Source organism: Cynocephalus volans, chromosome 12 (assembly GCF_027409185.1).
Source record: "Cynocephalus volans isolate mCynVol1 chromosome 12, mCynVol1.pri, whole genome shotgun sequence".
Classification (NCBI taxonomy): domain Eukaryota; kingdom Metazoa; phylum Chordata; class Mammalia; order Dermoptera; family Cynocephalidae; genus Cynocephalus; species Cynocephalus volans.
The window spans coordinates 11,321,393-11,343,796 of record NC_084471.1 but is presented as its reverse complement, the minus strand read 5'-3'; the positions used below and the strand labels follow the sequence as shown (position 1 = coordinate 11,343,796).

At 55.2% G+C, this 22,404-nt stretch overlaps 1 protein-coding gene across 3 annotated transcripts; it reads right to left on the bottom strand.

The window, feature by feature from the left end:
- Nucleotides 1-2,697: 2,697 nt before the first annotated feature.
- CBX7 (chromobox 7) lies at nt 2,698-20,906 on the bottom strand. Of its 3 annotated transcripts, none has more exons than XM_063075842.1 (6): nt 20,649-20,906; nt 18,412-18,455; nt 11,502-11,567; nt 9,379-9,445; nt 6,365-6,716; nt 2,698-6,022 (listed from the first exon to the last, which is right to left on the bottom strand). In XM_063075842.1, the coding sequence occupies exons 1-6, from the start codon at nt 20,715-20,717 to the stop codon at nt 5,865-5,867; spliced, it is 756 nt and encodes a 251-aa protein (XP_062931912.1). In that variant the 5' UTR covers nt 20,718-20,906; the 3' UTR covers nt 2,698-5,864. The 3 variants fall into 3 exon arrangements, with proteins under 3 accessions (XP_062931912.1, XP_062931913.1, XP_062931914.1); XM_063075843.1 differs by having other exon boundaries at nt 2,698-6,019; XM_063075844.1 differs by having other exon boundaries at nt 6,365-6,437.
- Nucleotides 20,907-22,404: the final 1,498 nt, after the last annotated feature.

Genomic DNA, 22,404 nt, shown 5'->3' with positions numbered 1-22,404 from the left:
TTGTACTCACCAGAGAGCACTCACCATGGAGCAGACTCTGGAGAAACAGAAGGACAGGCCGATCCATCCGCCTATTTATCCATCTGATAGTAGACAAAAACCAGCCTCTGCCTTTGCCAGCAGGTGCCTGTGCAATAAGCCACCACTGGAATGGCCATAGTGGGAGAAATGGAGGCTGCGAATGGGCCAACAGCACAGGCTTCCTTTCACAAAGCTGGTCACTGCAGCTGATGAATGTCCAGTCATCAGAGGCAGATACCAACGGTGAGCCCCCACATGGTACCACTCCTCCAGAAGATCAGCTGGGAACTTCGTGGCAAGTTGTTTACACTGGACTCCTTTCCCTCTGAGGGGTCAGCAATTCACACGGACCAGATTCAACACCCACTCAGGACGTGGGTTTGCCTTCCTCGTCCACAGCATCTATGCCACCACCACTGTCTGAAGGACTACAGAACACCTGATTTACCAACAGGTTCTCACACAGAACACGACTGTAGATCAAGGGACTCCTTTTACAGTGGAGGAAGTGCAGCAATATAAGGGGGTCTTCAAAAAGTTCAAGGAAAGATTCATATTATCTTTTGATTCCATTTTTCCACAATCTTTTTAAAGTACTTTGTATGTGCTTGGCCGTGAGACTCACTGGCCTTACCACATGCTGTACCATCCAAAGCTGCTAGTGCATCAGCTGGGGACAACACCCTGTGGAGTTGGGGCACTGTCCCCGGGATTTAGTATGTGTGCTGAACCAGCGGTGCCATGCTCAGGAAGAACCAAGTGGTGGATGGTGGACCAGCCCTCTTACCTAACTTGCAAAGTTTGTGCTCCTCACCCCTGGGATTTAGACCTGGTAGAGGACAGGTCCTAGTTTCCAGGGGAGGGAACACTTCTACCAGGGGACAGTGTATAGGACTCCTCAGAAACTGAAGCTACAACTACCAAATGGGCATTTGGGGCTCCTAGAACCAGTGGATCAGGAGGCCAAAAGAAAAAAGTCACTATTAAGTTGATGAGGTTAACTGACCTTGTCCACCCTCAGCCATGAGGCTTGCTGCTACACAATGTGGGTAGAGGGGAGTTTGTCTGGAGCTTGGGGCAGTCACTGAGGCATCTCTTCACGCTTCCATGCTCGGTGATGACTATAAGCACACCTGCATGATCCGACATGGCCAAGTCACCAAGGGCCCAGACTCTTCACGGGTGAGTCTGGGTCACCCCACCAGGCAAATAACCTGGACTAGGAGGAACGCTGGCCAGAAGGGGTTGCAAGTGGAGAATACCATCCATCACAGCCTTGAGGCCAGCTGCAGCACTGAGAACTGAAGTTCACCCCACTACCACCAGCTATCCAGTCTTTTATCCAGATCGTAACTGGCCACCTTGTTGAAGATTCAGTGAAAGAGTGGATTTCTCTCTTCTTTTTTTTTTTTTGAGAGTGCATTTCTTTTGGACAATGAGAAAAGCGTGTCAGACCTCTGCCATGCCCCTCATGGATGCTCATCGCCTGGCCGCATCTCTGCTTTCTGCTGTGGACAGGCTGGAGGGTCTCCTGTGGGTTTCACCTGGCAGCATGTCTTCACTCTCTGCCTGAGGCTCTTCCAACACAACAGACAGGAGTAACAGACAGATGGAAGCTGGTAGATGCAAAGCTGGGAAGCTGGGGGGTGTGGATTAGCACATCCAGGGGGACCCTCCAGTGAGGGGCAGCACTCAATGCATAACGGTCCCACCCTTCGTCCTTTGGGAATGGACAATTCTGGGGACATTCGGACACTTCTCAGGTGATCTCACAGAGAAACACACCCCAGTTTCCCATTATAGAGACCTCAGTAATACACCCTTGTAATGGCTATTTTTTCCCTCCCTGACCCATTCTAACCCCTCCCCCTGCTCTTTGGATCACTTCCCAAATAAACTGCCTGCACAGAAAATCCTTGCCTCACTTCTGCAGTTGGGGGTGACCAAGTCATCCATTCAGATGAAGAACCACCACGTACCCAGTTGCCCAAACTGGTAACCCAGCTGTAACCCTGACATCTCCCTCACCCTCACATCCAATCAGTCACCACGTCCTGATGATTCTACCACCTAAATATACCTCCAGTCTACCCATTTCTCTTTCCCTGACACTTCCATCGTTGTGGACATCACCATCCCCCGCTCCCACCCAGTCTCCACCCTGCAGCCAGTGATGAACTTAGACATGGTCAGGCTCACAGTACCCCCGTCTCCATTCTTTTGCTCTGGCCACCTGTCTCAGCGTTCAGACAGGTATGCTGAACAGACAGGAGGGGAGAGCCCCATGACTGTCCTGGGTTCCAGAACCTGCAACTGCAAAGATCTGGGATTGACTGTCCCGAGGTTCTAGAAAAGAATATTCCTGAGAGGAAGCTGAGAAAAGGTGGAGAAGAGACCCGAAGCACTTCTGAGACTCTGAGAATACGCCGCATGGGCCATGGAGGTAGGCACCCACCCAGTGACACTCCAGGGTTTCCAGTTCCTGTCATCTCAGTTCATCTTCACTGTACATTTGGATGGCTCAGAAGACTGAACTTGTTCAAGATCATGGTCAGTAACTGCAGACCTGGACCTAAATCCCAGGCTGTCACCAGGGGCTGGTGGTCTTTCCTTGGCACAGCAGGATACCATCAGAAGGAATGATCGAATGCCCAAGAGTTTTTTTTTTAGATCATCTTTAACATATTTTTAATAATTTTTTGCCTTATTTACCAGATAAATCATCTAAATAAATAGATGCTATACAGTCTCTTACCAATATCAGTACAAAAATAAAACCACACTCTACGTCCACTCTGCTCTCCCAGCACGCTCACTCAGAAAAGGCATGTGCTTTGAATCAACTCGTGCCCCGACCCTCCTGAGTACATTCATTTAGTCTGAACAAAGCTCAAAGCTCTTTCTGTGCAAAGGAAGCGTGTTCTTGTGCTGAGGCCTGGCGGCCATGTCTGGCCAATTATAAAGCAAAAGCTAAACCGCCTTACAGAAGCATAGCGCCTTCCCCCAGAGCAAGAGGAGGGGAGGAACTGGCAATGGGATTATCATCCTAAGAGCAATGATAATCACGAAGCCTGACCGGCTCAGCCACAGCATCGGCATCGTGGTGGCCATGCCAAGTGGTGAAGGAGATGCTCCTCGCCTCGCCCTGCCCCACAGCGAAAGAAAAAGTACCTACGGGTCTCTGCATTCAAAACGGGGTAGGGGCTGGGGAAAAGAGAGGCAGGTGGCAGAACTTTCTAAGCGGCTCCCCCACCCCCAAGAGTACTGGCCTTCTGCGGGGGGTGCTGTGGGGGTGGGAGTGGGAGGTCACTGTCCACCTTCCACCTTGCCTGCTCTCAAGACCTGAACCCCAGCTGGGATGCTCCGGGCTGGGAAGAGGCCTGTGCGACCACACCCAGAGGTAACCTCACAGAGGCCACCTGCGTTGAGGGAGGCAGTCCTAACAGCCACAGCCCTTCCCCAGGGAGCCAGCTTATTGGAGCCCATGAGCCATGTGGCTGCCCTGAGCTGGGCATCATTGATCCACCCACGGCAGGTCAGACTCCTGGAAGTCAGCCCTCCCTGAGCTGCAAGGTTCCCCATGGGCCATAAAGGTCTGCATATGAGGAAAGATATGTTCTGCTGCTGCAGACAGAAAAACACTGCCTCATCCACAAGAAAAGCCCCCTAAAACCACAAACCAGAAAATTGCACAAACAGCTCTTTAAAAGTGCCCAGGAAGCAGAAGAGGTCCTGTGTCTGCTGAGGGATGGGGAGCGTGACTTTTACTGGAAGCTGCCAACCATGTCCCAAAGCCATGGGCGAACACATTCAATGGAAAGAGACCCCCTCCCCCTACCTTCCACCACCCTCACCTCTGGGAACCCCTGTCCTGGGAATCTCCCCACCCCAACTCCAACTTCGCCTTCTCCTTCCCAGGGTCCCACAGCTGGATGGATGGCAATTCCTGCTGCCCCTTCTTTTCCTGACCCACCCCCACATATTCCTCTAGGTTCAATTCCCTGGGCTGGGGGTGAATCAGGTCATCCCAGAAGAGACTGTCCCTCAACAGAAGCATTGAATTGACCCTGGACATCTAAAGATTAAGCAGGAAAGGGAAAGACTCAGGGATTTGGAAATCTTGCCAACAGAGCACCCCAAACAAACAGAAATGGGATGCAGGCTGTCTTTGGTTTGGGAACTGGGGAAGAAGGGATCTGGGTGAAGAGTCACCCTATCCTTGTCCAGCAGAGATTCTGCTGACTGCCTGAGGACCCAGCAGAGTCGGGGGACCGTGCAGGAGGCAAGCAAGTTTCATACTTCCCAGCTGCACCCTGCTCCAAGTTCTGATTCCCCTGACTCTGGCAGAAGGATGGGGGAGCCGGCCTTTTCCATGCTCCCTGGTGCCCGTCTGGCTTTTTCTCCCCTCTAGGGCTGGGATAAAGGGAGAAGCCACTCCTCAGGGGCAGGGAAGCTACTGGCCCCCAGGGCACTTTGTGCAAACTAGAAAACAAGTGCCCCCTCCTCCTAGCAGACACAGCCCCTTGCCAGCACCTGCAGCCTGTGCAGAACCCGACCCCAGGAAAATGGGCAGAGGTGCTCCCACAGGAAAACAAGGTCAGCCCCAGCTGTGGCATTTAGGGTGGATGGGGAGGGAACAGAACAGGGGGAGGAAGGGGTTCAGGAGTCGAGGGCTGCCCTGAGAAAGTGGTGGGACACTCCTTCCCTCCCTGACTGCCCACGCCCACATCGGGGCTGGCTGAGTTGGAGGGGAGGACAGCAAATAAGTGGGATCAGAAGGGCTGAAAAGTCACCTGAGTTGGAAAAAACAAGAATCCCTCTGGGGGGAAGGTCAGAGCCCAAGTGTCTCAGAGCCTGCACTGATGCGCTAGAACATTTGCGCACACCTGCACACCTGCACACCTGCAGCCTGGCCAGATGCAACTGCAAAAGCACATCTGCGTGCCTGGAGCATAAGCTCCAGGACCCCCACCTTCTGCTGACAGCTGCAAGCAAACCAAGCTGGGATAAATCCTATAGTGTGATGTGCGTGCGAGGCGAGGTGAGTGTAGGAAACCGTGGCAAATTCTCTTGTGCTATGAATCACTCCATGTTCACCCAGTCAGCGTTTCTAGAAGGGAGTTGCAAGACCCATGTGGACACGTCTGCAGACACACGCACACACGAGGGGCAATGCGTGCACACCTGTGTTTCTGGGCGTTCGCAAGCGTTTCTGCACAGCCAGGCCATGCAGGAGGGCGGAGCTCTCAGCAGAAGGGTCTCGGCTGGCAGCCTCCTCCCTGGGAAGGGTAGACGCCTCTCGGAAGAAGCCGTACACCCTGCAACTTCAAACCCTTACTCCTGCCCCTTCTCCCAGACCCAGTCACTTTGGTCAAAGCCAGCCTCAACACCACACTGCTAAGCTGGAGTGGAAAGTTCAAAATAAAGACCCAATCAAAAAAAAAAAAGGAAAGGGAAAGCCAACCAGACAGGCTGGGGTGGGCTGCTCAAGGGAGAGGGTTTGGCCTTCTGAAGCTCCCTTACCTCCTAGAACCAGCTGCTGCGTCTCTAGTGGAAAAGAACGGCGCAGGTGTCCTGGGTGGCCCCGTCCCCACTCTGCCCTGAAGACGGTTCTCCAACTGACAGAGCTAGGCCCGCCCCCCACCCCGGGTCCTGAGGCCTCCCTGTAAACAGCCCTCACAAAGAAAGGGGCAAGGGGTGGGAGCGTGATGGGATCTTCCCCCTTCTGCTGCTGCTCCGTATTTTTTTAAATAAAATAATTACCCCACCCCCAACCCCTCCCTACCTCTGGAAGTCCCCACCCCAAGCCCAAAAGACAGTTTAAGAAGAGTAAAAACGGTGATTCAGAACTTCCCACTGCGGTCTCGGAAGAAGCCCTCAGCCGCCTGGGCCTCGCGGAAGGTGACGGTGATGGAGTTGGCGGTGATGTCAGTCACGGTCACCTCACTTGGGGGGAGCGTGGGTGTCCAGGGAGGGGGCCCATCTGCCAGGTCTGCATCTGCTGCAGCCATGGGACAAAGACAGAGACAGGGGACAGTGTTGACAACAAGGTGGGAAGGTGGGAGCAGGTGGCAGCATACAGACCTCCCCCTCCCACCCTCTCTGCATCTCCAGCCAGCTTGGGCCAGGCTCAAGGCTGGACTCATGAAGGAGATCACTACATGCATCCTCCCTAGCCGGACAAGAGCTCATCTAGAGCAGGATGACAGTCCAGTCCTGACTGCCCTACAGGCTGTGTGGCCTCAGGAGCACCGCGGACCCTCTCTGGACATTGGGTCGGTTGGACCTGATGACCCACAGGACCTTCCCAGCTCTGAGGAGCTCTGGGCCTGAACCACCTTACCCTCCTCTTCAGGGGGTTGCTCTGCGGGCTCCCACTCGCCAGCTGCCTGCAGGACATCTGGGCCAGGTGACTCCTGCAGGAAGAGCTCCCGTCGATGGCTGTGACTCTCCAGGTTGGGCCCGCGGGGCGGGAACTTCTTGCGTGAGAGTCGCAGATACTTGTGGGCCTTGCGCGGCTTGCGGAGCGGGAAGGGCAGGGTGGGCACCAAGGGGCCCTTGTCCACCAGCTCGGGTGCCCCTGCCTTGACCACCCCCTCGGGGCTCCCGCTGCCGAGTGGGCGCGTCAGAGAGAAGCAGAGCTTCTCCTTGCCCTTGGCCTTGTGGGAGCTCCGCAGGTCCATGCTGTACAGCCGCTGCGGGGGCAAGCCAGGGCAGGGCGGGTCAGCCCCGCCCTCCCACCCACCGCACACCTTCGCTCATGCTCTTCCTCCCACCCAGAGACCCCTTCCCACAGCTGCCCACCCAACTCCTCCCCACACTTCAAGCCCAGAGCCAGATGTCTCCCCACCCCCGCCCCCACCCAGGGAGCTACCCCTGACCAGCCCTGGCCCAGCCTGGCCCTGCCTGGCTCTTCCTCTTGGCCCCACGGTACAGTTGTATCTCAGGACTGGGGGCCTGGGGGACACAGGGCTTATTCCTTTGACAAGCAGCAGAGGAGCATATAGGGGTACACATTGAAAGGTGACTAATAATAAACAAATCTGGATCCATAACCCTGATATATTAAAGAGTTACTCTTCACTTTAGGATAAGAATACTGCTTACTAAAGGGTCTCCCAAGCTGGAACGGCCAGCTCGCCAGGAGACGGAGTGAGGCAGAGGGCAACACCCAGCTCTGGAGAGTCTTGGGTCAACCAGTACACACAGCACTGGGAGCCCCGCGTCGCCCAGCCACGGGGCAGTGCTCTGACCACAACCTGCACACGCTGCCCTCAACCCCTACAGGCTGCTCCTGGACTCTCTGAACCACAGCACAAACCCATCTGGGTCTGGGTCTCTGCTGACACCCACCCCACCCTTGGTGAAGTGGAGCTAGAGGGCACTCTGTCCACCACCCAAGGGCTGGAGTTTTGTAATTTGGGGATTTGTTTTATTGACTTTGTGGAAAATTTACATGAATCCAAGAAAGATCCTTGGTGCCAAGATACTGGGAGATCACGGATCACTCCGGGACAGTACTTTCTATGCCACCTGTTATCAGAGGACAAGAGCTCCCAGGAAGAGAGGGAGCCATCAGATGGGACCTCTGCCATTGCTCATCGAGAGGGTGGGTTTTTGTCATGTTGGGAGAAGGGCCTAACTAGGAGGGGACTGGGAAGGCACTGCAGTGGCAAGGAGGCTCACCCCACACGCAGCTTTACCAAAGCCCACGCCTCTCACCTGGCACATAGGCCATCATAAGCCTAAATTCCCCTGCCATCCTGTAAGGCAGATTCTTCTTTGTCCTTCACTACCTCAGCGTGAGAGAACTACAGCAACTAAAATGGGTGCAGGAGCACCAAGAGGCAGATCTGGCTTAATCCTGCTGTGTGGCCCTGGGGAAGCTACCAACCTCCCTGAGCCTCAGTTACTTCATAGGTGAAAGGGTGAAGGGACGGCAGTAACCAGACTCCAAGGTGTCCCCAACGACGCCCACCTCCTGGCACACACCCGTATGTAGTCCCTTCCTACACAGAATGGCGTGCGACTTTGGAGCCTAGGTCGTAAGAGACACACGGCTCCTACCCTGCTCTCTCGGACCACCCGCTTGGGGGAAGCCAGTGGCTGTGTTGTGAGGACACTCCAGCAGAGTGTGGCGGTCCACGTGGTGAGGAGCCAGACCCTGTCAACATCCAACAGTGACTTGCCAGGCATGGCAGCAGCCACCTGAGCAGTCAAGCCTTCAGACGACTGCAGCCCCAGAAGCATCTTGACTGTAACTTGAACCGGAACCATTAAAGAACCAGCTGTGGCACTTCCAAATTCCTGACCCACAGAAACTGTGATATAAGTGTTCATGGCTTTAAGTTGCTAAGTTAGGGGGGAATTTATTATGCAGCAGTGGATGACTTACACCCACCCGCAGGTTTGGTGCACGGATGGAATGTGTTCATTAGCAAAGCACATCGGGCAGAGCCTAGCACGCGGCTGTCTGGCAGATGTCACTTTCCTTCCTAGGACCCAATTCACACTGAAACATGCCCAGTGCATGAAGGAAGGCCCATCCACTCTGGTGAAAGCTCAGGAGATCTACAGTCAGAAGTGGCCACACTGCATGTGAACCAAGAATCCTTGTTTTCTGGCTTCGAATATCGAGGTGGGCCTCATTAAATTAAGGACAGCAGGTATATTTTTATCACTCCCATTTCACAGGTGAGAAAACTCCAGCTCAGAGAAGCTAAGAGACCTGCCTAGAATCACATGGCTTTTCACTTTCCACTGCAAATCAGTGAAGGCAGCACAGTGCCCTCAAGACCTAAGATGCAGGCACCGTGGCATGTCACAGGGACTAGACCCTCACCTGACAAGGGCTGGAAGTTTCTTCCCACCTAAAAACAACACATTTCTAGGAGTCTGATATTCTAAGCCTATGCTTCCAGAATTCTAAGAGTCTCTGTTTCTTAAGATTCAAAAATTCCAGTCTCCTGTGTTTCTTCAGTTCTAAAGTTTACGTTTCTAAGGTTCTCAAATATTACAATTTTGTGTAAGGGGATTTTGAGCATCAAAAAAAGCTCCTCACAAGATTCTAAGCTTTCAAAATTTTAGGATTCTATCAGCCATATGCTCAACCGCCCTCCCACCCAAGCTGTCTGCCCTGGGCACCAGCTCCACATTCGGGCTTTTCCCAGCTCCTCCCATTGAAACTGACCCACGAAGTGACCTAACCCACAGTGCCCTGAGCAGTGCCAGGGCAGGGTCAGTGGATCAGCTCAACTAGCCAGTGCAAACGCATGGAAGGAGAGGGCTGAGGAAGAGGCAGAGGGGCCCTGTGGGTGGGTAGGGAGAGAAGGGAGGCACAAAGGCAGGCCAGGTTACCTGCAGCAGAAGCCGCTTGGGTTTCGGACCTCTCTTCCTATACCCCGACGCTCGGTCTCTCTCCTCCCTGCGGTGCGAAGCAGGTGGCAGAAGAAAAGGAAACACTGGTGATATCTAAAGGAAAGTAAGGCGTCTACTTCACCCGCCCTCTGCTGTTTGGAACACACCAGAACTCACCCCCCGCAGGCCAGCCCCAATCCTCCCCATTGCTCTGTTGGGGAGGGCAGGAGTCAGGTGTTCAATGCCTAGAGCCTCGGTCTTCCCATCTGACAAATGGGAAGGACACTAATCTCAATCTCTAAGGCAGGCCTCATGAGGGATCTTGAAAATATGTGGGTCTTCACTGGGCTCTAGGACCATGCAAGGGCTCTGCTCTGCATGCTACTGAGGACTCCCCAAAAATGTAGTTCCAGTTTCCACTCGTAGGAGACTTGTATAGAAACCTGTCAATCCAATTTGCCTCAAATGTCCCAGGGGGATGATGAGAATGAGTCCTTCTGCAAGTGCAGCTCTGCCCAGGCACCCCCCACCCCATTTGGGATGTGCATAACCCTTGCAGAGAGAACAGGCGCCCATCTCATCTGTGTCATCTAGTTGGGGAGGGCAGGAAAACTAGCCTGTACTGAGTGCCTCATAGATGTCACACTCTTGGCAGGGTACTTTCCCCTCACATCAAAACACACAAGGCACACAAGGTAGAGGGTGCTTACAAGGCCACATATGATATACACAAGACAACACAACCAGAGCCTCCAAACAACAGTGCCAGAGTGGTGGGGAGATTAAGAGTCATTTCATTCTGCCTCCAACTTCACTTCGTACCATTCACACTTCTGCAGCCCCCAGCACAGAGGCCACGTGGGCAGCGGAAAGAATGTGGTGGCCAGGAGTTCACCCCATATGTCCCTTACAGGTTGTGTGACTTTAGGCCAGTTTCTCAATCTGAGCTCAGCATCAACCAGTGCATCCCATGGCATTTATTTCAAGTGTCTGGTTGTCCTCTAGGCAGGAGCTGCCACACCCTGCTGGACATCAGTCTCCAGGGGAAAGGGGAAAGGGCACCTTGCAGAGGATTCTGATCCAGGCCTTTGACACCTGTCCACTGCTCTCCTTACCACAATCCACAACATTCTGCAGGATTCTCCTAGGTGTCACAACCCTTTTGGACCAAGGCCGCACCAAGCACCCAAAAGCAGAAAGCTGTGGGACAGGGACACCCTGATTTTTAAAGGAAAGGACAATAAAAACTTGTCCTTTGAATCATCAGCAGAAGCCTCCTTGGGGAGAAGTGCTGCGAGCACAGCAATGACTCGGGGTCAGGAGCCTTGCGTCAGTCCCTGCTGTGCTAGTTCCCCAAATGTGAGGCTCCTAGACAAGCCCCTTAACCCTTCAGAGCCTCAGTGTCCCCATCTGTCAAATGAGACTCTCATTCCATCTCTGGATGCTGCCGTAAGGAGCCAGATAAAAACGATCTTGTGAATGGTGCCATGCTGTACAGGGAGGGGCAGAAGGATCTGGGGCTGCCTGCCAGAGGGGCAGGCAGTGGCGCTGGGAAGGGAAGGGTCAGTTCTGTTCAAAAGCACAGCACTGACACAGGTGGGGTCTGACTTTTCCCAGGGCCACTCAGCTGGGAGTTGGCCAAGTGGGGCAGACCAGAACTCAGCAACCCCAACTCTAAAGCCCCCATTCCCTCCCCTGGCCTGTGTGGGGCTTCATCAGGCTTGCTTTCTTGGTGAGAGAATCCCTAGGGGGTTCTATCTCTGACCCACCACCACCGGCATTACTGTTATTGCTGCCCCCTCGCACGTGGGCATCTTTGTAAAGCATTTCTACACTCTTCAACAAAACCGAAACCTCTGCCTTACAGGGAAATCAGCGTGTTGTTAGGGGTGGTCCATCCTACAGCAGAGAGCCTGAGGCCTAGGTGGTAGAGAAAGCATCATCCAGCAACAGGAAAGTTACCCAGGATCCTCAGCCATGGAATAGACCAGACCACCCCTGTCAGACACCCCCCTGCCCCACCCTAACGACCCCTTGATCAGGGCCAAGCCAGCACCGAGCTCGCTATGAAACCTCAGGGCCAGCCTCAAGTCCAGCCCAGCGGCCTGCCGAGCACCCCTTACTTCTCCTCATAGGCCATGACCAGGCGGGGGTCCAGGATGTGCTCTTCTGGCTCCCATGTGCTGTACCTGGGGAGAAGAACGAGAGGTCAGAGCTGCCCTTCTCCCACCTGACTTGCACCTGATAGAGGCTGCAGCTGCTGCCCCAGGCCCGCTGTCAGCAAGCCTTCACCCCTTCCTGGTAAGGTGTAGCTGTCACTTACTCCAAGGAGCTGGCCTAGCCTGGACCTCCTGAGGACTCCAGCGACTCCAGAGCCTTCCTTGTTCACACCACACTATAACCTGACTGAGTCCAACTCCCCATTAGACCCCATATTCACTTGAGACCCTCGGGGTGCCTAGAAGAACGCAGGCCCCTGCAGGTCCCAGGGTGCATGTGGTAAAAAGCAGGGGTTCTGAAGCCACACTTTCTGGGTTCAAATCCCAGCTCCACCCCCAGCCAGCTGTGCTGCCTTGAGTAATTTACTTAAGGGTTCTGTGCCTCAATTTCCCCGTCTGTAAAGGGCTCTTGTGCTCATGAAACTCATTCATCTGAACATTTGGAGCCATGCCCGGTGCGTGCTGAGCACTCTGCAAGTGTTGAACTGCTGCTGCTCCTCCACACCCTTCAAGCCTTGGCCTGGGCCAGGCCCCCTCTGCTTGCACAGAGCTGCGCCCTCCCTACTCAGCTCAGCGACACCTGTGCCATCACAGCCAGGTCTGATGTTCCTTGTTGTCTCTGGGCCCAGCACACAGCAGGTATATGGTTAATGTCTACTGACCTAATGGCTCAGCAGTCCTACAGCAGGCCCCCTTGGTATTTCTACAGCAGATCTTCCATCACCCCTAGACCAGAGAGCATCCCCGTGCTGGGGCAGACCGAGTGGTGACAGTGCAGCAGTTCTAGAGCTCAGCCATCTGTGGTACCCCTGGTGACACCTGCCATATCCTCATTCCACTTGCACTTTTACTTACTTAGTATCTGCCTTTAAAGCAGCTCATTTTGGAGGGTTTAAATAATTTTATTTTAAAAGCACACAATGACTTCCGTAAATGGAAAAACCAGTATCACTCACCATAAATAGATGCAAGTATAAAAAGATTCCAATTAAAAAAATGTATATGTAAATATATATAAAGTATACATACAAGGGTAATTCAAAGAGTTCATGGAAAAATCCAATTAAAAGATAATATGAATCTTTCCATGAAATGTTTGAAGACCCCTTCTAAAAACTATACATGTATACTATATGTACACACACATATGTAAATGAAAACAAAGCGATGCTCTGGGATCCTGGTCAGAGCTTCTGCTGGATAAGCGCATGAATGAGCATGAGGAAGGTCTTAGGGTGAGCTGACACCTTTATCTTACGGAACATTTTTTGTGATATCCACTAGTCCAGTCTGGAGCAACCAGCTGCCTGAAGACAGAATGCTTTCTTCAACTAACACTTCGGCACACCTACTCTGGGTCAGGCCTGTGTGGGATCTGCAGACTCAGCAATGAAGATCCATGCCCTGAGCACTGTACAACCCCTTCCCACGAGCCACATGCTGGCCTGGCCTCCCTTCCTTTGCATGTGCTGTGCCCTCCTCCTGGAGCGCCCCGGCCCTCCAGTGAACTCTTTCTCATCCTTTAGGAGCCAGGCCCCTGTAGCTTTCCCTGACACCCCATCCATGCTGTCCTACTCCAGCAGGACGCACCCTCCCCTCCATTGCTCAGCCTCACTGTTGAATTTGGTCCCTGTCGTAATTGCCAATGAATCCAGCTGGCACCCTGGCCAGGGGAGCACAAACCCTGCCCCAGGTGCTCTGGGAATGCCTGTGAAAGCCACTGCGGCAGTTTGCTCACCCCTGCAGAAATGCTGAAAGCAAAACAGAGCTAGGTAAAGCCCAGGACATGAGCAACCCGAGACTGGCAGAGACTCTAAACCTTCCTTTCCCCAAATAAAGGCTGAATCTCTGCAACTGTAACTAGTAAGAAGAAAGGGGAATTTTGTGTTCCTCCCTCATGGTCTGTCTCGCCCTCTCTCTGCTGAAAGCTCCCTGTGTGTCCTGTCTACCCTGCCCACCTCCCCACTGCCCAAACCATTTCTTGCTGATGTAGCTGCTGTGATTCCTGGCAAGTCCCTACCCTTCTCTGGACCTCAATTTCCTCATCTTAAGAATAACCATCACTGCAACAGCAGGCGTGCAGACTGCAACCAGGAACTTGTCCCTCTCGCATCTCTGATGAGGTAGGTCCTTAAATTATTACCCCCATTTTACAGATGAAGAGATAGAAAGCACAGGCGTTAAGCAACTCGCCCAAAGTCACTGAGGAGAAGGGGCCAGTCTGCGGTTGGAACTCAGTTGGACTCTCAGCCACCCTCCTTCCTTCGGCCCCTCCCAGGTCGCTGTATCTGGCGCCCCACCGGGCAGTGACGTCCTTGGGGAAGGATCATTGCTTGGCTGACCTGGGTCCTGAGTCTGACCCAGGGCCTGGCACACAGCGGGTGCACAGGAAGGGTCGGCCGGATTAAGAGGGGGACTGTTTCTGGCCCGGGGCAGCCGGGATCCGAGGTAACAAGGTCAGATCTGGGAGCAGGAGGCCTGATCCTGCTCCGTGCTGGGGCCATGGAGGGGGAGGGCTTGCACAAGTGTCTTAACCTCTCCACCCTCGCCCCCCTCCCTAAGTGGAGGCCACGCCGCGCCCCTCCGCAGTGCAGGGACCCCAGAGGCCGCAGCCGGGAGAAACACGCTTCGCCAACAGCCGGGCGCAGGTAGCTGGGAGTGCGCGGTCGCCGCAGGACACAGCCGAGGAGACACTCGGGGACCGGAGGGGGCTGCCGCGGGGTCGGACAGCCGGCTGGGAGGGAACAGAGCGCTCGTGGGGGGAGCCAGAGGCCCCGCCCTCACAGTCGGGCGGCCGCGCGCACGCACGGGGCGGGGCACGCGCTGGGCGCACCCGACAAACCCATGGGGGCGGGGCCGGGGCGGGGACAGCGCGCGCCGGCTCCGAGATAAACACGGCCACGTGACCGCCCCGCCCCCGCCCCAGTAAACAAGCTCGCGGCCTCTTTGCCTGAGCCCCGGGTGCTCAGGCTCCCGCCCTGCTGGGGTCGGGGGAACGGAGTGGGGGGAGTGCGGCAGTGCGGGGAGGACCCCCCAACCCCGAGCCAGTCTTTCCCCGGGTTGAGGGAGGCGGGGGGAGGGGCAGGCACTGCAGAGCTGTGACGCAGGCGTCCCTGGGGTAGGTGGAAACACTCCAGGGACCCTGCGGGGCCAGGCCAACCGCAGCCCCCAACTCCAATTTAAAGCTGCCCCAGATGAGAAGCACCGTGGCGGGCTCAGGTCCAGACTGCCAGAGCGCGGACTTGTGCAAGTGACTCCAGTGCTCTGGGTTCTCGGCCTAAAGTGGGGCTACCAATAATCCCTGTCGCTTAGGGTTGTTGTGAAAATCAGGTGTGTTAAGCCACATCTTTGATCAGTATGGCACATAATAAAAGCAAAGAAGCGTTAATTAAATCAATTTCAAAACCCTAGAGTGCGCAAAGGTCTGCCCGGGCCCCAACCACGGACTTTGCTGCGCTGCCCAACCCCAGTCTTGAAGGAGGAAACAGCTCCATACTCTGCCCCTGTCAGGGTGTTAATGAATCTTACCTTGTCTCGGGCAGTCCTGTGGGACTAGGGCCCTGTGGGGCTAGGGCATTTTATAGATGAATAAATGGAGGCACAGAGAGGTTGAGGGATTTGTCCTGGGTCATACAGCTGGTGGATCTAGACAATCAGCGTTCCAAGGCAGGGTTGTCTGGCTGCAAAGCCTGAGTATTTCCCACCGAACTGGCCCCAAAACCAACAGACTAGAGACTCCTGGTAACCTCTGGCGGAGCTGGCTGTGTACACAGGGGGAAAGCCCACAACCCTGGGGTCAGGCAGGTGGTAGCTCAAATCTTCCTGGCTGTATGGCCTTGGGCAAGGACTCTCCTCTGCTGGGGGACTCTCTCTCCATCTGTAAAATGGGTGACTATGAAGCATTAAATGGGCAAATGCCTGGCTCATAATAGGGGCTTATTGATTGGCAGCCTGGTTACTGCTGTATTCACTGATATCATTACGAAAGCTCCACGGAGCCTGACCTTCCTAAAAGATTGGGTAGCATTCAAATGGAAAAGAAAGGAAGGCATTTTCGAAGGGGGAACAGCAGGGTCCTGGGCAGGCTGAAATGAGAGTGAGGTATCTGAGGGTCTCTGAGGTGCAGAGAGCACCTATAGCTGACAATTTAACACCCTCTGCCTCCAGCCCCCAGCCCCTCCTGTGCCATCTGCTGTGCCTTCCAGAAGAAGCAAGAGAGCCCCTCTGCCACATCTGCTGTGGCAGGAGGGCAGTCACTTGTTGCCGGGGAGAGAAAACAGGCAAGGTATATCATGGCTTAACAGGGACCTGGCACAGAGTGAGTGTTCATTTAAATCATGGAGTCTGCCTGCCCAGAGGTGAGGTTGGTGGCCGTCCCTGAGCTCACACTACCCCAGCCAAGGCTCCCAGGCCCAGAAGAAGCAGCCTGCCCAACTACCCATTCCCCTCTTTCTTTCTCAGCCTCTTCTCCAAGCAAGGCCTCCTGAGGAGGGAGACTGATGACAGAGCTGGTTACAAAGGAGCCCTGGCTCTCCTGCTTCCCCCGACATCCTCTGTGTTCTCCCAGATGAGGTGGCCATGATTAGCAGCCATCCCTGCCTCACATGGATGGCACCGTGAATGTCATGAAGTGGGTACCACACTGCATGGGGTTGGCAATTATACTCTTGTAATGAGCTCTCCTCTCTGGGTCTCAGTTTCTCCATCTGAAAAGTGAGAGGACTGAGCTAAATAATTTCTAAGGATACTCTGAGCTTCTGTGAATGATGGAATCCCATAGGTCCCTTTCCTGCATGGAGAAAACAAAAACAAAACCTAGAGACCTAGCTATCTGACTTTGTATTTGCAGCAAACGTTTACTAACATGCTTGGTCTGGGCTGAACACAAGCCAGGTAATCTATATGCATCATCTAATCCTCATGACTACCCTGCAAAGAAGGCTTCATCATTCTAACTTGAAGAGGAAGCAGAGGCCCAGCCACATTGGAGACCTGCCCAAGGGCTCACAGCTGATGAGTGGGCAGCCAGGCCTGGAACCCAGGACCAAAGTGGGTGGGGGGCAGAAGGTGTCCCCAGGTCATCTGGTTAAACAGAGTTTCTATAACCCCCTGAGGTTTGTAAAAGGCAGTCATGAGGGCCCACCTGGTGGTCTCACGTTAAGAAACAAGCAGGCCCCAGGGCCAGGACACAGGCCAACAGAAATATCAGTTGGGCTCTGCCCTCGGAGCACTGGCTCCTTCCCTCCCGACTAGGCTCTGTTCAGCAGATGTATTCACATTTAGGATTAATACAAGTAGGAGAGGGAACTCCTCGTTATTAAAGGTCTCTGTTTAGAGAAAATCTTTCAAAAGGTGGAGTCCACAGAGGAGGTAGAACAGCAAACAGTGACTTGAAGGTTGACAAGCTGGTGACTCTGGCTCTGACGTGATGCCTTCCCTGTGAGAGGCTAAGCCAGGCGTGACATGCCCAGGGAGTCAGTGCCCACTGCCCACCTGGGCATCTCCCTTTTCTCTCTCTCTCACTCCCTTTTACTGCCCCCTTTGCTCAGGCCAGAAGTCCACCTTGGATCAGCCCAGTGGAGGAGGGGAATCCTCCTTCAGCCACCAAGGAATTTGGGAAGGGAGAACAGGGGTGGGTTGGGGTGAGGCGTGCACAGGTGTATTATCTACGTGCCAACCACCAACTCCAGTCATCAGGATGCCTGCCGTCACCCTGAACATGTGCCCAGGCCTTTCACCCCACAAAGCCAGCTAGCCTGGGAGAGGAGAGCAGCGCCTGAACTATTGAACCCATTTTGCAGAGAGGGAAGCTGAGGCACTCTGGGCTATCTTCTCTGCTGTCTCTCCTCACCATCCCCACAGAGTGCCGCCAGGACCCAACACCAGGTCAGCCCCCAACATCAGCAAGCAGAAAGCCCCTGGTAGGACAGCAGGGGCTCTCGGCAGAGGGGGTTTCTAGGAGTCAGTCTCCAGGAGGCAGGACAGGGGTGGGACACCCACAGACCAATGGGGCAGCCGCACGACTAGTTCATTCCCTACCCGCTCAACAACTCCCTGCTGGGAGGTGATTGGTTGGTGGGAGGGTTCCTGATTGGGCCTCAGCAGAAGAGGTGAGCAACTGGGAGAGGTCTTAGACCCAGCTTCCTGCCCCCAAACTCTGAGATTGGATGTTGGTGGGGCACAGAGGAGATACCTGAAAATGAGAAGGCCTAGTTCAAGTCCCAACTCTGCCTCCACTTGCTGTGTGAACTAAGGCAAGCTGCTTACCCTTTCTGAGCCTGTTTCTTCATCTAAAGAGATCACAACCACACCTACCTCAGAAGGCTATACGGGAACCTACTCTGGAGACTGGAAAGTGCCATCCAAAGGCAAGGCTCTGCCCCTAGCTATATGGCACTGAGGACTCATGTTCCACTAACTAGGCTTCCCTTGCTCACCCAGCACTGGACTTGCTGTGGCTTGGGAGCCCCTCCACCTGGCCAGCAGCCATCTCTGCAGCCAAGTGGCTGGGCCTTCACCTCCCAGTTGCTAGAAAAAGCCAAAAGGAGGGGAGGGGAGGAAACGGGAAGGTCCAATCAGAAGATGGACTCAACACTGACGGCACACGGTGAGAAGAGAAGTTGGAGACCCACCTCGACCCTATGTGCTGCAAGCCCCTCAGCTGGCATAGGGGAAACTGAGGCCCGGAGAAGATGATGATTTAACCAAGGCCAGCTGTCCAGTTACAAGAGCAGCTGGAGCTCAAAGCTAGGTGGGGAGGGGGCAAGACATGAGGGAAGGGACAGACAGACAGACAGACACAAAGGAACCTTACTTTGGGGGCCATCCTTTCCACTTCACCAGATATTCGACTTTACCCTGGGAAGAGAGAAGCAGACACAGTGAGGCACACGCTTGCCCCTACAACCACTCGCAGGATAGTAAGGCCCCAAGGCCCTCAGCCCCAAATCCTCACTGGAGACACATGTCCCCGAACACACACACACAATCCAAGGACCGTCCACCGGATCCTCGCTAACTGACCCAAACTTTGGCTGCAGCATGACTACCCCAGGCTGCCCTCCCTATTAGAGCACAGGAATGCATCTGGCCCTGGAACACTTCTGAGGCTCCTGGGGCCCAAGCTGGGGACACTGAGACCACATGGGGGTGTGTGTGCATGGCCAAAGACCCACTGTTCAGAGTCCCAGGGCCAAGATCATAACTCGTACTTTTCTTTTTAGATTGGAAGACTCCAAATCCTAGAAAATTCTTCCCTGGGGTGATCCCTCTTTTCCTCCACCATGGTTCTATCCCTATTGGCTGGGTTTCTGGGAGAGGCTGCCTCTGGCCCAGAAGGAAAGAGGCAACAGGCCAGTGACTTGAGGACGCTGAACTCTAAGGGCCCTGGCAGGACCCCAAAAAAGACTGGCAAAGTCCCCACCTTTAGAAAGGGTGAGCCAGGCGCTTCCTTCCTCACTACCCACAGGGGCCTTTAAAAGTTTCCAACCCATTCCATCCAATGAGTGAAGCCCCTCCACACCAGAACTTTAAGACCAAGATATGGCACCTCTTCAGAGGCCTTCTTTGGCCCCCCTTTCCAATGCTGTACCTCCCCGGCACCTTACACTTATATTTCTGCAGAACACACAGACCCACTTAAAGGCACCTGTATTTATCTCCTTATTCATTGTGTATCTCCTCTGCCAAAATGCCATGAGGGAAGGGATGGATCCCTGGGGCTCAGGAAGATGGCTGGTAAATAACAGCTCCTCCATAAATGCTTTGAGTGACTGGCTGAAGGCACAGTGGTCCCCACTCTCTCCCACTACTCCAGGGCCCTATATCGCTGGACCTGCTTCAGGCTCCGCTGCATAGAAAGCACTGGGCTTTGTGGAATAAATTAGTTCTCTTTCAAGTAGAGGAAACCCTCGGGGGAGCGAGAAGGGAGGAGGAGCAGTAGCTCCAACCACAAGTCAGAGCTCAACCCCAAGCCAAGCTGGGGAAAGAAAAGAAGCTCATGACCCACCTTGACCTTCACCCTTAGCCCAAGATGCCAGCACCAAGTTTTCTCTATGGAGAGAAGATGGGCTGGCAATTAGCCAGCTTTAGCTCCTGCCCTATCTCCATCTCTAATTTGCCGTGTGACCTTGAGCAGGTCACTTCCTGCCTCAGTTTTTCCCTCTGTCGAATGGGAGGAGGTGACGGCTAAGGCCCCTTCCAGTCTGCTGCTGCAGTCTCCCAAGGAGCTGTAGTGTGGAGATGAGAGAAAAGGAAGGTGGTGAGTGCCAGGAAGGGAGCTTTTCCCCAAAAGCCCAGCCTCCAGTCTGGGGTGAGTCTACTCGGCAAACATGTGCACTAGAAGAGTAGACGCCAGGCCGGGAAAACTGAAGTCCAGCCCCGAAGTGCGGGGTCCTGAGCCCAGCGGAACAGACCTCCTGGGACTGCAGTGTGCTCGTTTTGAAGGTGAAGGCAGTGGGGCAGGAGCTTTCAAGGGTGCCGGGCAGCTACAGAGCCGGGCGGGGGCTGGGAGTTTGGGACTGGGAGTTGGGGGGTTGGTCGGGGAAGAGGGGTGTGCACCGGAGGGTTGGGATCTACAAAGGTCAAAGTCCAGCAGGAAAACTTCAGGGGCAGGAGGAGACTTTTCCAAAGCTCCGCCTCCAACTCCAAAGGACTTGGTACCGGGACTCCAGAGTCCCCCAATTCGAGACCCAGCTCTGACGCTAACACACCAAGCAAGTCGTTTCCTCAACTTGGGCCTCAGTCTACCTATATTTAGAATGAAAGGGGGATGAGGTGGGACAGCGCTCAGCATCCCTACAGTCCGATCCTAATCTCCAGCTTGGACGGGCTAAACTGGCCCTAGCATCCTGGGGCGACAACTTTTATTCTACTCGCGCTACACAGTGGCCGGGAAACTGAGGCACGGGTTGAGGAGTCGGACCCAGCAGCGCAGGGCTGCCTGGGCCCCCAGGCCCACTTTCCCCCTCGCTCCCCCAACGTGAGGGGGCGGCGCTGGGGATGCGAGAGGGCCCCACAGGGGTCCTGGGAGCCGCCCCCGGGCAGCCTCACCTTCCGCACGCGCTTCTTCCGGATGCTCTCCACGGCGAACACCTGCTCGCCGATGGCTGACAGCTCCATGCGGGGCGGCGGGCGAGCGGGCCCGGGGCCGGGCCGGGCCGGGGGCGGAGCTGCGGGGCCGCGGCTGCGGCGCGGGGTGCTGGGGCCGGCGGGGTCCCCGTCACCCTCGCCCGGGCGCGCACGCGCACGCGCGCACACCCCCTCGCGCTCCCTCACGCCGCCGACGTTCCATTTTTGAACCTGCGCAACGTTTTCCGCGGCGCCAGGGAGCGAGCGCGCGCGGGGAGGGGGCGGGGCGGGAGCGCGCGGGCCGGCCGCGGGGCTCGGCTCGCGCCCCGCGGGTCACGCCCCGCCCCCTCGCCGCCGGAGCCCCGCCCCCAAGCCCCGCCCCGCCGGGGAGGGGTGGGGCCGGGAGCTGCAGGCCGCCGGGTGCGGGATTTATTTGGCGCGGGCCGCCGGGACACCGCGGTCACCGGCGCGTCCGTTCTCGCGGCTCGGGGTGCGGCGTGGTTTCTGACACCCAGACGCGATACCTCAAACCCTCCCGTGACTCTGAGGGGCCGAAACGGCACGGCCCCGGTCGGCCAGATGAGGAAACAGAGGCTCCCAGCCGGGAGGGCACTTGCTCCACCTCCCACGACGCAGGAGAGCGGGGCTGAGGCGCGGATCCTCGAGCTGCAGCGGGGTGGGGATCGCAAAGGTTTCCCAAATGTCGGGGCGTCGCAGGACCGAGGTCTCGTGAATCCGGGCACCCGAGCGGCGTGGTTTGGCCGCTCCTGAGCGGTGTCTCTGCGTGCATCCGTCCGTCCGACCGCAGACGGTTATGCAGAGACGCACGGGCCAGACGCCGGCGCTACCTGGAGAGGTCCCCGGCAGTCATTCGCAGCCGGTGCAGCCGCGGTGGAGCTGAGTAAGGTGCACACGGAGACGGGTCGTGCTGCCCCAACCCCCTTCTACCCCCGCACTTGGCGCCTGGCACATAGTAGGTATTCAGCTGTTCGTGGCATGAATGGATCTTGAGGTCCAGGACGAACTCATTATCCCCCATCTACTCCATCCCGCCCCTGTCTCGCTACAGCGCCCCCATTCGTCCTCACCAGGACCCCGCAGTCGTCCTGCCCCTCCCGCCCCCTCCCCTGTCCTGCCTCTGACCTCCTGGGGACACTCGGGTCTGCGCCTCCCGCACCTGCACACCCAGCGCCCTGGTTCTTCCCACTTCTTTTCTATGGGTCACAGCAATGACCTCCTGACGGAGCTGCCACCGCGCCCCAGCTCTGCCCACACGTACCGGGTGCTTCTCACACGCAGACCTGACCGAGTCAGCCCGGGCTTTAAAACCTCCCACAGCTCCCGATTCCGCTCGGAATAAAATCCAAACGCCTCTGGCACACAGAAGAAGAGAAGAATAGATTTACACCTGACTTTTTATCAAGAGCCACGGAAGCCAGAGCAAAAATAGCCGTCATCCTAGAACTCGACGAGTATATACAGTGAAAATAGTTTTCGAGTTATCCACTGAAATACTAATTGTCCTGATTTGATTACGACATATTGTACGCATGTATTGATATTCAAGTCTGTGCCCCACAACATATATCATCATTTATGTTTCAATAAAAAAAACTGTCAATGAAAAAAAAGTTATCCACTCAGAATAAGGTACATGTGTCCAGAATGAGGGTGAAATAACGACGTTTACAAATACAAAAACTAAGAGTTTGCCACTAGCAGACCCTCCCTAAGGGAA